Source organism: Ictalurus furcatus, chromosome 17, assembly GCF_023375685.1.
Source record: "Ictalurus furcatus strain D&B chromosome 17, Billie_1.0, whole genome shotgun sequence".
NCBI lineage: Eukaryota > Metazoa > Chordata > Actinopteri > Siluriformes > Ictaluridae > Ictalurus > Ictalurus furcatus.
In genome coordinates, this window is record NC_071271.1 from 26,330,929 (window position 1) to 26,348,820 (window position 17,892).

Genomic DNA, 17,892 nt, shown 5'->3' on the forward strand with positions numbered 1-17,892 from the left:
TCCCACTTTCTCTGTGCTGTTCTTAGTTCTCTCAGATTGCTGCACAACACATCCGACAGCCAAGGAACAGGGTAAGAAAGCTTCCTAGGCTTAGAGGATAGCGGGCAGAGGAGGTCCATGGATGCGGAAAATGAGGAGAGGAAAGTTTCTGTGGCTAACTGCAATGGTAGGGAGGAAAAGGAGTCGGCATCTGGAAGGGATGATAGGGTGCAGGAAGCAATGGTGAACGAGAGATAGAATGGAGGTTTTGATGGGTAGGAGAGAAGTAATGGTAGCTGGTTTTAGGCAGGATATGAAGGTTGATGGTGAAGGATACCAAGTGATGATAGCAAGTGTGGAGCGGGGTAGCATTGATTCCTGTAGCTAGAGAGGGTCGACTACTGAAGACCAGGTCCAGGACATTTCCTCCCTTGTGTGTGGGTGGGCAGCTGTTGAATGTCAAGGAGACAGAATGCGGGGGGGTGGGCGCTGTTGAGCGGGAAATGGAGTAGGTCTGGTTTCGTTTGAGCTCCTGTCGAACTTATGTTTTTTTAAAGTTAATAAGAGTTTTTTCACAGTTAAATACTAGCAAACCCTGTTCCTAACACGTTTTCTTAATTTGATGGTGCGTATATTTGCGTGAAGATGGCGGCAAACTTGCGGAACTATAAATTCACCGAGTCAACCAAATCTAGGCCCAGTACCGCCTCGGCCGCGAGTTCTGCTGCCTCTCCGGGCTCGGTGCCCCCGCCCCCGTCGAACAGCCAGGAGTTAGACGCTGAATCATTGAAGACGGATATCCTGCTTTCACTTAGGGCTGACATTGCTGCGGTCATAAAAACTGAGCTGAAAAGTGCACTTGCTGAAGGTTTCGACTTTCTTAAGAGCGAGTTGCAAGAAGTGAAAGCGGAAATACAGAACAATACGGCCGCAATTCACTCCGAAATCGACCAGATGAAAACCGCAATTAAAGAGGTGGAAGGTGGGCTAACGACCTGGTCGGACGAAGTGGCAGTCTTACAAACTACGGTGAAGGACCTGGCAGTGGAGGTGAGTGGACTCAGAAACAAGTGTGAGGACATGGAGGGTAGACTGAGGAGATGTAATATCAGAATTCTTGGGGTGGCTTAAGTGAATGGATCCAGCTCCACAACATCGGTGTCGGAGCTACTGAGAGAAATACTACAGCTGGATAGGGATGTGCTTGTGGACCGCTCTCATAGAAGCCTGGGTCCTGTGAGGAAGGATGGGAAACCACGCGCCATCATAGCCAAACTCCACTACTACCAGGACTGCGTTGAGATACTGAGCCGGGCGCGCTCTCGAGCGCCGCTCCGGCGTAGCGGTGAGACGATTGCTATCTTTCCGGATTATACCGCGAGTGTCGCTAAGGCCAGGGCGGCCTTCAATGAGGTCAGGAAGTTGCTCCGTAACCGGCAGGGGGTTCGGTATGGCATCGTGTTTCCAGCCCGTCTCCGTATTATGTTCAACGGAGAGGAAAAGGGGTTCATAGATGCAAGCAAAGTGATGAGCTACGTCAAGAAGAATATCATCACTACCGCAGAGGGCTGAGCGAGTAACGTTGCCCCGGCTAATTCATCGTCTCTGAACTCTGACTGGATGATAACTGTTTGATCAGACTTCTACTGTAACAAGGAAGATGGTCAACTCCGTTGTCTTATTTTCTGTTATATACGCTATGATATGGTGTATGCTTCTACGCTGTGATAGGATGCACTTTTTCAATTTACTTTTCGTACCAGGGGTTCGGTGGGAGCTTGAGCGGTAGGCTCTATAGAGTTCCTCCACACAAGCACGGAATGTGCGGATTTGTTTTGGGTGGATATGGTGAGCACCCTGTTCCTGTAGGTGCTGTGGGGGGTGGGGTTATGGGGAGGGTGTGCCAGACTTTGTCATTTATTGTGTTTAATTTGCCAGACATCTGTGTTGTGGCCCATCTGCTGTCATTCTAGGTTACCTGCAGGGCTCAGATATCTAACCTTTTTTTTTTTCTTCTCTCATTATGACTGACTTCAGTATTCCCAGAGGATTCAATTCAATTCAATTCAATTTTATTTGTATAGCGCTTTTTACAATAGACATTGTCTCAAAGCAGCTTTACAGAAATATCAACATGATCAGGATCAGGATCAGATGGTAGTATGGTTAATTTTGTGAGCTGGAATGTTAAGGCACTTAATCATCCTTTGAAGCGGAAGAAGGTATTTACACATCTGAAACGGCTTAATATAAATATTGCATTTCTTCAGGAGATGCATCCACGGTCATCAGACCACATTAGATTGGGAAGGGAGTGGTCAGGACAGATATTTCATTCAAATTTCCATTCGAAGCCTAGGGGGGCAGCTATATTAATTGATAGAAATACACGATTTACGATGACAAGGATGGAAGCTGACCCCGCTGGGCGCTATGTTATTGTCGTTGGGAAAATTTATACTTTTCCGGTCATCTTGGCCAGTGTTTACGCACCAAACTGGGATGATTCAATGTTCTTCACAAATTTTTTTTCACGCCTACCGAATATGTCATCGCATTACCTTATCCTCGGCGGTGACATGAACTGTACACTTTTCCCCGTGTTGGATCGTAGCTCACCTAGATCCTCATCCCTGTCGGGGGCGGCACGTTCTATCCAGCTCTTCCTCGAGTCGTACGGAGTGGTGGACGTATGGCGTTTTCGCAACCCTGCTTCCAGGAGTTACTCCTTTTTCTCCTCAGTTCATAATACATATTCCTGTATAGACTATTTCTTTTTGGACAAAAGAATGCTTCCCCTCATAGACAGATGTGATTATGGACCCATAGTTATTTCAGATCACTGTCCCTTGACTATGAGAATGCGCATCCCGGATACGCAATCCAATTACCGCCCTTGGAGACTCAATCCTCTGCTCCTGTCGGATGATGTTTTTACTAGTTTTATTGCATCTGAAATTGAGTTTTTTTTGGATATTAATCAAACACCTGGAATGTCCTCCTTGACGATTTGGGAGTCACTGAAGGCATATTTAAGAGGTCAGGTCATCTCATACTGTGCTAATCAGAAGAGAGTGAACATGGCTCGACTTAAAGAACTGGCGGAAGAGATTCTTGAGCTGGATAGGGCACATAGCCAACTACCTTCTGCAGATTTTAGGAAGAGGCTTTGTCACTGCAGACAGAGTTTGACCTTTTGTCGACGAAACAGGCTGAGTATCTTATCTCCAAATCACGATACGGGTTTTATGAGCATGGGGAGAAGGCTGGACAGATTCTCGCCCACCAACTAAGACAGCGGACTGCTAATCTGACCATCTCTGAAATATATGATGAGCAGGGCTCAAAATGCACAGATAATCATAAAATTAACTCCAGTTTTCAAGCTTTTTTATATGTCACTATACAGCTCCGGCCCATCTGTAGACCTTTCTGCATTGGAAGACTTTTTTAAGACCCTGCATGTTCCGTCCTTAGATCCAGGGGAAGCTGCAGGGTTAGAGGAGGACCTCTCGGTTGGGGAGATAGCATCGGCGATTGGCTCTATGCAAAGCGGCAGGTCCCCGGGACCGGATGGTTATCCAGACGATTTCTATAAAAAGTTTTCAAGGCAACTCTCCCCTTTGTTATTGTTGGTTTTCAAGGAGTCGTTCTCCTTGAGAGCCCTGCCATCTGGTATGCGTGAAGCAGTTATCTCCTTACTCCTTAAGAAAGACAAAAGCCCTCTTGAGTGCAGCTCTTACCGGCCAATTTCTTTACTAAATAGCGATGTTAAAATCCTTGCTAAAACTCTGGCATGTCGCTTGGAGGGAGTTCTTCCATCCATTATATCACCGGACCAAACAGGTTTTATTAGGAATCGATACTCTTTTTTCAACATCAGACGCCTTTTCAATATCCTCTATAGCCCCTCCCCGCCTGGCACCCCAGAAGTGGTGCTTTCACTTGACGCAGAAAAGGCATTTGACCGGGTGGAGTGGGGCTACCTTTTCAGCACGATGGAGAGGTTTGGGTTTGGTCCCAGGTTCATATGATGGATCAAACTTCTATATACGTCTCCGAGGACTGCTGTTCGCACTAATAATAATTTGTCCACCTACTTCGAGCTCCAGCGGGGTACAAGACAGGGATGTCCCACTGCTATTTGCCATTGCTGTGGTGCTAAGACAGAATGCTGAGATTAGGGGGATCCGGCGTGCGGGGATAGAGCATAAAGTTTTTTTGTACTCGGACGACATGCTATTGTTCATTTCACAGCCCCTTGAGGGTCTCCCTGAACTAATGACCCTACTCGAGGTTTTTGGTAGAATATTGGGCTATAAAGTCAATATTCAAAAAAGTGAACTGATGCCTGTTGGGGAGGGGGCACTCCAGGTACCCCTGGACTCATTCCCTTTCAAAATTAGTCTAAAGAGTCTAAAGACTTTCGTTACTTGGTCTAGAAAGGGAGCTGTCTTACTGTCTGATCTCTATTTTGAGGGCGTTTTTGTCTCATTCGAGCAGCTCACGCAGAAATATGACTTTCCCAGATCGCATTTTTATAAATATTTGCAGCTTAGAAGCTTTGTGGCCTTAAATTCGGATACCTTCCCGTTGTGCCCTTCCAATTCGCTATTAGATGCAATTTTTAACTGTAAACTGGCCAGGAAGCAGACAATAAGGGTTATCTATGACCTACTCAGCATGCATGATTTGTCGTCCCTAGATCTCCTTAAGAATAAATGGGAGGCGGACTTAGGCGAATCAATTTCTGATGCTGATTGGTGCAAGGTAATCCAGGGGATTTTCTCCTCCTCCATATGTCTCAGACATGCGGTTGTCCAATTTAAAATTGTTCATCGTCTGCATTGGTCCAAAGCTAGACTCTCGAAGATTAATTCTGACATAGATCCCACATGTGATCGATGCAGACAGGCCCCAGCCACTCTGTTGCATATGTTCTGGACATGTCCAAAGCTGTACACATTCTGGCAATCTAGATTTGAGACCTTTACTAAGATATTGGGAAGAGTAGTACAGCCGTCCCCTCTTATTGCGTGGTTTGGGGTGACCCCGGAGAATACTTCTTTTAAATGGTGTGAGACCAGCATGATGTCCTTCTGCACTCTCCTGGCCAGGAGATTAATATTGTTTAGATGGAAGGATCCTGCTCCACTAGTGTATGGTCATTGGGTCAGGGAAGTCATGTTTCATCTTAAGTTGGAAAAGATTAGGTACACTTTCAGGGGGGTGACTGGGGAATTTTACAGAATCTGGCAACCTTTTCTGTTCTTTGTCAGAGACGTGGATGTTGACAGTATTGTTATGTGATCATTGTCTATAATTTTGTTTCTTTTGCTCTCTTCTATGGTGGTCTGGCTTTATGATATGTAATATGTATGCTCTGTGTCTGGCACGGGGGGGGGGGGGGTTCTGTCTGTTTGGTTGGTGTTGTATGTTTAATTTGAAAAATGTTAATAAAGAAACCTTGATCAAAAACAAAAGGAGAAAGAATGCAGAAGAGGGGGAAGGCAAGAGGACTCGAGCTTGGATGTGGATGTGTGGATGACGGAAGAGTGAGACGACCAGCAGGGAAGCATACTAAACCATCGGTGGGCTAGGGGGAGCAGCTTACTGAGGACCAAAACATAAGGTCGTCTAGAGAGGCATGCGTTTGTAAAAAAAGCAAAGTCTGGAGGAGTTAGAGAATGAGAAAATGTTAAAAATAGAGCCAATAAGCTGGACAAAGGGGCTGCGCTAGCCTTCTTTGTGTGCCCACTTCACCACTTCATCAGCGAGTGAGCGAGTGCTGGTAGAGTGCACACTGTACGTGTTTTGGCTGCCGCTGCACAGTCTTGCTCCTGTTTACCTTTCGCACGTCCATGTCTTCGATTGGTGACCGTTCTTTTAGTGCTGCTGCTCCCAATCTCTGGAACGCCTTGCCTCAATACCTCCATGAATATTCAACTCTTTCATGGTTTAAATCTAAACTTAAAATGCATCTAATCACACTACATTATCACACTGCCAGCTCTCAGTAGTTCCCTGTTCTACTCGGTTATATGTCTATGTATTTATGTTTATGTGTATACTTGTTTATACATGTTTGTGTGTGTGCGTGTGTGTGTGTGTGTGCGTGTGCGTGTGTTATATGTATATATATGCTTATTGTAGTGAGCTTAGATAGTGGTGGGCTGAGCACAGACACACAGGAGACCATTTCTGAGGCAAACGTGCAGAGTTTATTTAAGTGCAGTGAGGGTGTGAGGTGCAAAGGAGGTGCAGTAGGGTGAAGTGCTCAGGTGCCGGCTTTCCCAGCAGCTGAGATCCCATTCTGGGGTCAACCAGCGCCGCAGGTGCAGCCAAGGGGCGAAATCCTCCATTCCCTCCGAACGCTCTGCAAAAGACACAAGACAGATTATCCTGCATGCCTTGGGGGACCTCTCTCCCTTTGCGAGTGGAGGACCACCCTTTTATACTTTCCCGTTGACTGCTGGATGGTGGAGAATTGTCGCGCTGCTTAACGACCGCCAGCCGTATGTGTGTCGGCGGCCCCTGCCCCGCAGCCACGCGTTCTCCGCCTGTCCAAAACATTGGTGGCGCTGAAGCGGAGCTGTCTCTTCAGCACCACATCGGCACTCGCTCGAGGAGTGCTCTTTACTTCTTGTGCACCAGCCGCCGGCCTTTCACCACAATATATATACATACATATATATATATATATATATATATATATATATATATATATATATATATATATACACACACACACACACACACACACACACACATATGTTACGTATTTACGTATGTTTATGGGTATTTCTGTACATATGTTTACTCGCATGTATGTATGTATTTATAGGTATAAATGTGTGTATGTGTGTATATACTGTGTAAAGCCACATTGGGTCTGAGAAAGGTGCTATATAAACTAAACGTATTATTATTAATACTAATATGAATTACGGCGAGCCTCATCTGTGTTGGAGGAGGCATGACCTTTAACCTTAACAATAGCAAGCATGTCAAGTAAGAGCGAGGCTTCGACAAGATCCGAAACAAGCGTGGTGTGCGATATAGGTTTGCCATCAGTGGCATAATGTCTCTATCTTTCCAAAATCATGTGCACCACCAAAAGCATAGCAAGGAGTCAATGTAAATAGTAACAGTCTTACCCTTAAAGAAATGACAAGCATGAGTAAGAGCAACGAGTTCCGCAGCCTGAACAGACTGAAAGGGGATGGAGTGAATCTCGTGAACAATATTTGGTTATGAACAAACAGAGTAGCCACAGAAAAATGTGGAGTTGTTGGGTTTAGAGCATGACCCATCAACATATACTTCCTCCCATTCTTCCCAAGGGTGCTGTGATAGAGCAGGAAAGAGTGATGATGGGCCATGTATGTAGGTTAAGTATTCATGGTCCAGTCAGGCTTCAGGTGCGGGCTCTTCCGAGCAGGTACTCAGAAGTCTGTGGAGCAGGACAGCGGGGCAATTAGACGTTTTCACAGATTTGATGGTCAGGTTACAAGTGGCGCAAAGGATGGCTTCATAACCTGATCTGTACTGTGCAGTCATGTGTTGAGTCTGAATGTTATTCGGGATAGATAAGACACGTGCAACGTGAGTTGTGGTATAGCACTACTTTTTCAACGGCAGTGACCATGAGCACGGAAGCAGTGACGCACCGCAAACAGGCAGGCATACCTTGAACTACAGGTTCTAGAGTTTCCGAGAGATATGCTACAGGACGATAGCTACCACCATGTTCCTGGGCCAAGACCCACACTGCAGTACTCCCATCCTAAAATACATAGAGGTGCAAAGAGGACAAATAGTCTGAAAGTCCCATTGCCGGGGCTGAGCTTAGTGACTGTTTCAGGTAGCAAAAGGAATGTATCATTTCCTTGGTCCACTCAATATTTAAAAAAAAGTCTTGGAGACAGCATTGTCTGAGGACCTTGTCATGGTGTCATTGAGCTAGGTGTATCAGGAGTTTGAGAGAGCCTTCTTTTCAAAGTTCATGTCCGTCTGCCGACAGCAAAATGTCGTCTGTGTATTGTACCAGCCAGCAGCCGTCTGTTAGAACAAGCGATGAGAGGGCTTGATGCACCACGAACAAGAACACAGCAGGAGAGTCAATGAAACCCTGAGGAAGACGGGTCCAAGTGTACTGCTGATATTTAAAGGTAAACGAAAAACTGGGCTGCGTCTGCACAAAGGCAGGGACGCTGAAAAAAGCACTATAGAAGTCTACGACAGTGAAGTGTGTATGTGAATGTGGACTTGCAGTCAAAATAGATGCTAGGTCACGCACTAAAGAGCTAATAGGTATGACAAGGTTGTTAATGCATCTAAAGTCCTGGGTGAAACGCCATCCCTTACCATTTGGCTTACATACAGGATTAACAGCAGTATTGTACGGAGATAGGTGGGAACAACAATGCCCTGTGCTAATAATGAGTCACTCACTGGTTGTATGCCAAGTTCCTTTTCTGCTGATAAAGAATATTGCTTACAATAAACAGGCCGAGTAGTTTTCAGCTTCTGAACAGAAACAGAGATTAGATTGAGTGAGCCATGTATGTGGGTACCTGGATATGGACCCACTTCATTAGAATGCTGAGGCCACTATGTTTTAGGGACAGAGGCAAGTGCCTCAGGCAGTGGACGCTCGGCGCAGTCAGGCTCGTGCTCGTCATTAGCAACATGACAAACAGAAGAGAAACAGAGATTAGATTGAGTGAGCCATGTAAACTGTCCGTTATGAATTGTGAGTGAACACTTTGGTTTAAACATTAAATCTCGACCTAGTAAGTTGAAAGGAGATGAAGTGATGACAACAAATCTGTGAAAAAAAAAGAAATGTCAGGGTCGTCAGGGAAAGAAACACGTAGGGAGTGTGTTTTTGGACAGGTGACAGGAACCTCTATCTATTCCCATGGAGTTAATGCTAGAGTTTGATACTCTCCCTTCGTACTGTCTACCAAATGAGGTGCAGGTGGCACCCGTGTCATCCATAAAAACGTATGATTTACCCTCGACAAAAAGGTAAATAATGTGTGCCGTGATGTGAAATCAGTATGAAAGAAAGCATAGAAGGTGTTCCCTCCCTCTGTGCATCCATATTGGTTTTGGGCTTCGACCCCGTGGTTACAGGGGCAGATTGTGGCTGATTATTCTTTAAATCCCTATGCTTTTTTCGGCACTCCCTTTCCCAGTGACCTGGAGCATGACAGTAACGACATTTAACTGGCCGTCTGGCACCAATATGGCATTTATATTGACCCGAGGGCCGAAGCGGACCATCATGAATGTCAGATGCCATAATGGGTTTAACCTTAGTTTTGACAGAGGCCTTGAACGCCCCGGCGGATTCCATTTCCCTTAGTCACGTGACGAAATCCCAAGCTGTCATTCCCTGCAAGTTTTGTGCAGTAATACTAATGGGTTAAGCGCACTCTGGCCGCATATTTTTTAAACATGAGTTTATGAATGAAATGGTATGGTCCCCGACTAATGCAAAACATGAGTTGTTTTCCCATTCGTTCTAGAAGCGAATTAGGAAAGAGCTAGGGGATTCATGTCCATAATATAATAAACTATACATATAATCATGATATTTCATATTCTAACCAACAAGAAAAGACACTTTAAGGTTTGCAATATATATATTTTTATAGATGGTTAGAGCGTCTTACTTCTGAGTGAAGTTTGTAGTTCAGGGCAACTTTTATTTTGTATTTTTGTCTGGCTTTATCTTTGTGATGGTAGCTTCACACTGATACCCTACAAGGAAACAAAACTCTGTCAAAATAAAAGTAACCTAAGCTACAAGCAGATCTTCTCTGTCAAGACTAAAAAAAATGACTGTGGATGTGAATATTGAGGGAAATGAATAATGTCTGCACTAGCCATTTTAAAACCACGGCACTTTTAACATTAGAAGTAATTAAAATGTGAAGTGTTTGTGGTTAATGTTAAAATTTTATGTTCAGCTTATGCACCTTTTCACAATACTGATTTAAACTTTGGGCAAAAATGTATTTTTTATTTAAATGCATACATTAAAACGATGGTTTAATTTTTCTGTTGATTAGCTGCCATCTAATTTATATAACTAAGGCTTGCATGTGTTAGCATTACATTACTCTCACAGACAATTAACGTGACAAGTAACTGAACAAATATCTATTTCAAACACCTCTCAAAATGACCGCCATTAACATGAACGCAGTGATTAAAGCAGTTAATGCTGAGACACGGCTGGAACACTGTTAATGACTAGTTGAGTAGGAGGAGACTCCAGATACAATTAGGAGGAAAGACACAATAAAAGGCCACTGTTGCTGACTGTCTCACTATTGGTGTGTGCAGTTTGGGAGCAATGGCAACTACAAGGGTAAGTTTAGCACTTGTGGGGCTTTTTCTGGTCTTCAACTATGTGAGCAGTACACCTGCATCCCCGCAAGCTGTAAAAATGCCACCTCAAGCTCCTCAGCTTCCTGGGAAGCCTACTTTGCAGCCACAGATGCCTGGCCAGGTTGTGAAATGCCAAGTGCAAGACTATGAAAGGGTTCCTTGTGGAGAACCTGGCATCAACGGTGATCAGTGCACCACTATAAACTGCTGTTTTGATGGCCAACAGTGCTATTATGGGAAGATGGGTAAGATTGGAGTTCTATCTGACTTCTGATTCTTGGTAAAAAATGATTAACTGACTCCTTTCTCTTCTTTGGTATTGCCAGTGACTGTCCAGTGTACCCTTGATGGCCAGTTTGTGCTGGTGGTGGCCAGAGATGCAACAGTTCCCAGGATAAGCCTGGAGTCCATCAGCATGTTGGGAGGAAACCTTGGACCCTGTAGTCCTGTTGACTCGAATACAGCCTTTGCTATATACCAGTTTCCTGTAACTGCTTGTGGGACGACCATGATGGTTTGTGTTTAGTTGTTCCCAAATAGATGGTGTTCAATTTTAAGATGTATAGAAAGTGTGAGCTCTGCTACTCACCTCTGTCCAGGTACAAGGTGGCTATGTGGTCTATGAAAACAGGATGCTCTCTTCCTATGAAGTTGGGGTTGGACCCCGAGGAGCAATCACCAGAGACACTCACTATGAGTAAGATGACTAAAACTCATGGCAGGGGTTTCTTTAAGGCTTTTACTGATCTATTGTTTCCTTTGTAGGCTTTACTTCCAGTGTAAATATTCAGGTGTTAGCTTGGCCACTCTGGCTATTGACCCTTCAGCCAATGCTGATCCTCCCTCCATTGTTGCTTCTGGACCACTCCAAGTAGAACTAAGACTAGGAAATGGTCACTGTGTTGCAAAGGGGTGTGCGGAAGGTGAGAAACTTGTCTGGATATTAGCATGTAGTCTGACTTGTCAGTGGTTTGAACAGGATTTGATTTCCCCCCTCTGCCACCCAACAGATGAAGTAGCCTATACCTCGTACTACAGTGCTGCTGACTACCCTGTGACTAAGGTTCTGAGGGAACCAGTGTATGTTGAAGTGCACATTGTGAGAAGAACTGATCCAAATATTGTCCTGGTTTTGGGAGGCTGCTGGGCGACTGCTTCGACTAACCCCTACAGCCTTCCCCAGTGGGACCTTCTGGTGAATGGGTAAGCGCTTCACAGGTCTCCTGCTCATGTAATCCAGTGACTGTATTGAACAGGAAGAGATGACCTTGTGTAATCCAAAGGTGTCCATACAAAGATGACCGCTATTTGACCAAGCTGATCCCAGTTAATGGGATGTCTGGACTTGCCTACCCCACCCATTACAGACGCTTTGTCCTGAAGATGTTCACATTTGTGGATCCAGACTCTATGGCTCCAATGCATGAGACGGTAAAGGCTTGAGTTCTCTTTATGCTCTTGCACATGCTCCTGTAAATGAAATGGGTCTGACTGCTTAATTTGTTTTTCCTCAGCTCTACATCCACTGCAGTACAGCTGTATGTCTTCCAACTGCACAAGACTCTTGTGAACCAACGTGTGCCAGAAGAAGTAGGTAGACCACCTTAACCCTGCTTGCTTCATTTGACTGGCTTATGGATTTTCTCTTTCTCTCATTAGGAAGAGATGCTGCTGCAGAAGGCTCTCCTCACACCTCAGGAGTAGTGTCTAGTGGAGCTGTGATCTTTACCCAAAGCTCCTCACCTCAGTTTGTTTAAAGCTATGGCAAATAAAGCAGTTTTTACTTTCAAACTGACTGTTTGATTCAAATGTCTTGTGCACAAGCTGAGTCTAGCATGTCCATCTATGATGGTTTCAGACTTGTGATCACTGGAGTAGCATTTACTCTAGTGGTCTCTTATGTGTAACTTCATTGCGTTGGCTTATACATGGTGCTTGCTCATGGCTTTAATCAAGCATGACTTGGGGGTGGGGTCTTATTCAAGTGCTGTGAATTAGGCTTGATACCATTTCTGCCAGAGAACTGTCATGCTGTTCTTCTGCATAGATTGTTTCAGCCCCAGATTGATGGGCTTAGAGAAGGACCCTTTAAGGTTTTGGTCTTTGATCTAAAAGCCCCTGGGTGTTGTATAGGAGCACTATGTAAACTTGGCATGAATTTGTGGCTAGAGCAAGCTTTCCATGACTGGGGGGGTTCATGTCAATCAGCATGATTCTGGCTCACTAAACAGAAACAAGCTATTGGGCTCATAGTAGACCTAAAGGGAAAAATCCACCCTTCCTGGTCACGTTTTGGTTACACTTTATTGTATGTGGAGCTGGAAGGTGATTTCCCTGTCCTTTCCATTGGGGGAGGATTTTGGACAAACTCCTCTCTAATTTTAATGTCACATCAGTTATGGCATATCCAAGCTGGTCAACTTCAACTCAACCAAAAATCACACTTCAATGTGCTGTTTGTCCAACAAAGTCATACCTATTTGCAGGTCAGTCACTAGAGGATCTTTCATATGTAATGTCACCTGGAGAAAATGGTATATCTCAGTCTGTTCTAGAGTATGATCAAGATTTTGGCATCTTGTGCAGTGTGACATAATGCTCTTAAAAGACCACTCAACTCGGTCTAAGACTGTTCTTGCTGACAAAGAGAAAATGCTTTGTCTCAGTCTGGAGTTAAGTGTTTGGTGTTCGTTCAAGTCAATGTATGAACTGTCTCTGTTCTCAAATTTAGTAGTCTTCAGTAAGAACATGAAGAAATAATCAATTCAGATACAGTGAAATTTAGATCAGTTTAAAATACCGTTTCAGTCACTACCTGTTCCTAAAATATTTATTCTGGTGTATAATGTTTATTCTGGACGTTCATGGCTAAGTCTATTTTATGTGTGTGTGTGTGTGTGTGTGTGTGTATATATATATATATATATATATATACCATGTCAGTCAGTCTAATGAGCTAATAAAACCAACTACTAAAAGACAGGATTATTTCCAACTGTATTTTCACTTTACACACAAACAAAGGGTTAAACACTACACCCAAATACTAAACCGGGGAATTTATTTTTCGGTTTCCCTCCAAATTTAGCGTCGTCGCGTGCCGACTTTTATTTTGACGGAAGATTCAGATGACTTGTTTAGTGTAGCTGGCTTCACGCTGGTCATGCGGTAAGTCACGTGATCCCAGTTGCAGCTCCGGAAGTCAGAATGTGAGTAAATATATAGGATATGGGGTTTTTAAAGAATAAAAAAAATTGTAGTCAAGTCTCAGTAAAAGCGATGTTTTGAAAAGACAACACTCTATCGTAATTCTTGTAAACTTTTTTTTTTTTAAATAGTGATTTATATTTTTGTTTTATCTTCAGCTGCTGTGTTACAGGGTTCATTTTGTTCAAATTTAAGTGCTGGAAAACCTTGAAAATAGCCGTTTTTAATCTAGCAGTGCTTAAAAAGTGCTTGAATTATAAAAAGTCAACAAAAACGACTTCGCTAAATCACTTTAAAGTGTTTATTTTTTGATAGAGCACGAATACAATACAACCTTTCACTGTAAACATGACACCCAACTGCAGCCCCTCCCCCTCTCCACTCACTCATTTTAATAGAAACAGAAATGAGATAATAATATATTAATAACAGCTTTATTTGGAATTCTGCTGTATTGAAATTAAAATACAGTGTCTGAGCACAGAGAGTAGGAGATGTTATAAAGGGCTGACACTAGGCAGAATAACAATATGACGCAAAGACGTAATGAATACGCTAATTAGCGCATGACGTCATCTAGCCGCGTTTGGACGCAGTCCTCCTGTCACCTGCTGGAGTATATTGATATGATGTTGAAGATGAGCAATGACGGAAATGCTCCTTTAGTCCATCATGCCTGGGATTTGTTTTTTGGAATTTAAAAAGAAGAAATAAAGAATATGTTTGACTCGAAAACATAAAAAAAAAAGTCCTTGAAAAGTCCTGGAATTTCATTATGAAGCATCTGTTCAAACCCTGTTGTTATCAAACCGTACTAAAATCTATTCAAGTATTGTGATTTTTTATTTATTTTTTGCTTTATAACCTAAAAAGAATAAAACACTTTTACAAAAATAGACCAGAATTACTGATAAATGTGTGTAAAGGTGTTACTTTATTTATTTATTTATTTATTCGCTTGTTTATCATAAATAACTTTGAAAAAAATATTATTTTTATTTTGAAAAGTAGGCATGTCAAACAGCTGTATTTTCGTTTGTTTATTTGTTTTCTCTCAGCATCATGGCCGACAGGAAGTCACAGATCGTGGTGGAAGGAGAGGCGTCCGAGTCGGACTCTGATCAGGAGATCTTCATGACGTCTGGACTCACGGTTCCGGGCGAAGCGTCAGAGACAGAAAGTGAGGGCGAGGAAGAAAAACCCGCCGCCTTCCATCATGACTTACCGCCTCTCACTGTCGATCGTCATGACAACGTGTCCATGACTCAGCAGAGCCCGACCACACCCACACACGGCAGCCATGTTAACTCACTGCTGCAGCAGAAACTGCAGGAGAGCAACGCGCGTCTGTGTGCTGACGTGAGCCAGAGCGTGAGACAGGTTTATCACGGAGCCACGAGGGACATTAAAGCAGCCACGGCACACCTGAGTCACTCTCAGGGCGTGATCATCGCCGCCTCACACGCCGTCCGTGTCGCCATGGACGATCTCCGGGCCGTGTGTGACAAGATCGACATCATCACTAGCTGTCGGTTGCTGCCTGACATCGCCATGACGACGCCTGGAGCACCCACAGCGCAATGCTCCTCTCTTCATTAAACCGAATCATGGACAGTCTTCACTCCACACTAGTTCTGTGCCAGCCACCTTAAGGTTACGAGTTCATGTGCCAGGACTGATAGAGAGCCAGTGTGGCGATGAGGTTTTGCGTTACAGAGCGGACCGGTATGAAGCATCCCAGGACTGGCAGAGAGCGGTCAGCCTGAAGGTTATGGGTTTAAACCCCATTCTAGACAGAGTCCCAGAAGCCTTGAAATTGTGTTTGAGTCCCAGTCCTGTCAGAAAACCAGCAACCACAAAGTCTCAGCACAGATTAAGAGATAAAAGGTATTAGGCCATGAGTTCAAATCCCAACACTGATAGACAGCTGATGACCCTGAGGTTGTGGTTTCGAATCCCAGTGGCCATAAGGTTGTGAGTTTGGATTGGCAATCCGCCAGATGTTTGTGGGTTCGAACCTTGGCACTGATAGAACCGTGTGTCAGAAACGTGTCCATCGGCTTTCTGGCCATCCTGGGATTCAAACTCACAGAATTCTGGTGACCAGAACAGAACAGAATTTTGACCAGTATGTATTAATGTTTGTGTTGTTTATGGAAATAAAATAGTTTTGCTTTCCTTTATTCTAGAAGATGTGTGTAGGTGGAGATTTCACATTTAAAAAATCACAGCTTTATGAATCATCATCATGCAATCAAGCGTGTGACTTAACACTCTATCCCGTCTAACTGTCTGGTTGTGTGTGTATGTGTGTGTGTGAGACACACCATAACGCTAATGTTACACTTCACAGCATCTGTGATGACGCCTGAAAGCTAAATTGCATGCTGATTAAACAAGTGTGAAAACAGGAAGTGCTCATGATCACACACTGCAGTGTGTGTGTGTGTGTGTGTGTGTGTGTGTGTGTTATAACTCTGAGGCTTTTAAGTAAAGACAATACTAATACAGATGACCTACACAACATCCTCCTGCTGCTTCCTATTTCTAATAGAAATACAGTAAACACAGCTGCTCAGTGCACAATGCATGGAGATGTTCAAGCCAAAGGAACAGGAAGGCCATTATAACACATATAGTGAATGCTAGAAGTATTGGCACCCTTTATGAAAAATGAGTGCAAATAAATCTTATTGTATAGTTCTGTATATTCTGGCTCAAATGTGTAGGATTGGATGTCACTGTGTAATAGCAACTGAAAAAAAGTCAGGGTTGGATTGGGGGCGGAGCCAAAATATCCAGTTGGCACCTTTAACAACCATGCTTGCCAATGAAATATAATCTTTGTATTATAATGGAGAACTACAGGCTTCCTGCCATATATCTACCCAGAACTGTTGTAGTTCTATTTTCTAGTCTCTCTCTCTCTCTCTCTCTCTCTCTCTCTCTCTCTCTCTCTCTCTCTCTCTCTCACTCACACACACACACACACAACTGATTGAGAAACAGAAAGAGGATCACCTAAGAAAACTTGCTCAAAGCGCTTGCTATTGCAAAACATTTAAAAAACAAGAGCTCTAGGCTTTAAAGCCCGACATAAAACAATAAATATTGAAAGCAACGCCTCCATAATGCTCAGAATTCCTCAGAGGGAACCTCAGGACCTCAGACCCATATGCAAATCAGTTCAAAAGCCACACCCCAGTCATTAGCGTGATACAGACTTTATTCATTTAAACTTTGCTATCCAACATATGTGAAGGAATCATAAAAATAATAACTTATTTTTTTAGCAACATAATACCACCATATTGTCTGAACTGCTGAAGTCTTTTCAGTCTTTACGTCATGTTATAATTAGCTCCTGCTAAAGAACACACAAAATAGTTAAAAGAAATTATTTCCTTTTTTAAATCTGATTCAAATCCACGATTGCCTTCGTCTTCCCCCAAGTAGACCGGACGTTAAACTAGATTTCTTTTTCCATATTGAATTTAGCAACATAAATACAGATTTCTGAATATCTGTCAACTGAATTATTGAATCTGAATTTGTGAACACTGAAAAATATGTAGTATTTCAATATGCACTCCCGAGCACTTTATTAGGAACACTATACTAATACTGGGTAGGGCCAAATTCTTCATAGCATGGATTCCACACGATGTTCCTTTAAGATTCTGCACCATGTTCACATGATGACATGCATCACGCAGTTCCTGCAGATGTTTCAGGTTCACTTTCATGCTCTGAATCTCCCGTTCTACCACATCCCAAAGGTGTTCTACTGGATTCAGCTCTGGTGACTGGGAAATCCACTGAAGAACACTGAACTCATGAATCCAGATAGAGGCAAGTTTTGCTTTGGGACATGGTGCATTATCGTGCTGAAGTTGTAAATTGTGGCCATGAAGAGATGCACACGGCGAGCAACGATACTCAAATACGCTGTGCATTTAAGCCATGACTGATTTGTCCCAAAGTGTCCCAAGAAAACATTCCCCACACCATTACACCACCTCCACCAGCCTGGACTGGTGACACAAGGCAGGTCGGGTCCAGGGATTCATGCTGTTGGAGCCAAATCCTGACCGGACCATCTGTGTTCCTCAGCAGAAACCGTGATTCATCAGACCAGGAAGTTCATCCAGTCTTCAGCTGTCCAGTGTTGGTGAGCCTGTACCCACTGCAGCCTCAGCTTTCTGTTCTTGACTGACAGAAGAGGAACCCGACGTGGTCTTCTGCTGTTGTAAACCCATCTGCCTCAAGGTTCGATATGTTGTGCATCCTGAGTTGCTTTTC

General features: G+C 43.6%; 2 protein-coding genes across 2 annotated transcripts; both read left to right on the forward strand.

The window, feature by feature from the left end:
• Window positions 1-10,258: 10,258 nt before the first annotated feature.
• Window positions 10,259-12,140, forward strand: LOC128621586 (zona pellucida sperm-binding protein 4-like). The gene is made up of 8 exons (XM_053647461.1): window positions 10,259-10,628; window positions 10,710-10,897; window positions 10,983-11,080; window positions 11,149-11,306; window positions 11,394-11,586; window positions 11,667-11,814; window positions 11,898-11,973; window positions 12,043-12,140. Exons 1-8 carry the CDS (start codon window positions 10,349-10,351, stop codon window positions 12,138-12,140), a joined length of 1,239 nt encoding a protein of 412 aa, XP_053503436.1. The 5' UTR covers window positions 10,259-10,348.
• A 1,391-nt stretch (window positions 12,141-13,531) lies between these two features.
• bloc1s3 (biogenesis of lysosomal organelles complex-1, subunit 3) lies at window positions 13,532-16,539 on the forward strand. Its single transcript, XM_053647471.1, has 2 exons — window positions 13,532-13,592; window positions 14,649-16,539. Exon 2 carries the CDS (start codon window positions 14,653-14,655, stop codon window positions 15,187-15,189), a length of 537 nt encoding a protein of 178 aa, XP_053503446.1. The 5' UTR covers window positions 13,532-13,592; window positions 14,649-14,652; the 3' UTR covers window positions 15,190-16,539.
• Window positions 16,540-17,892: the final 1,353 nt, after the last annotated feature.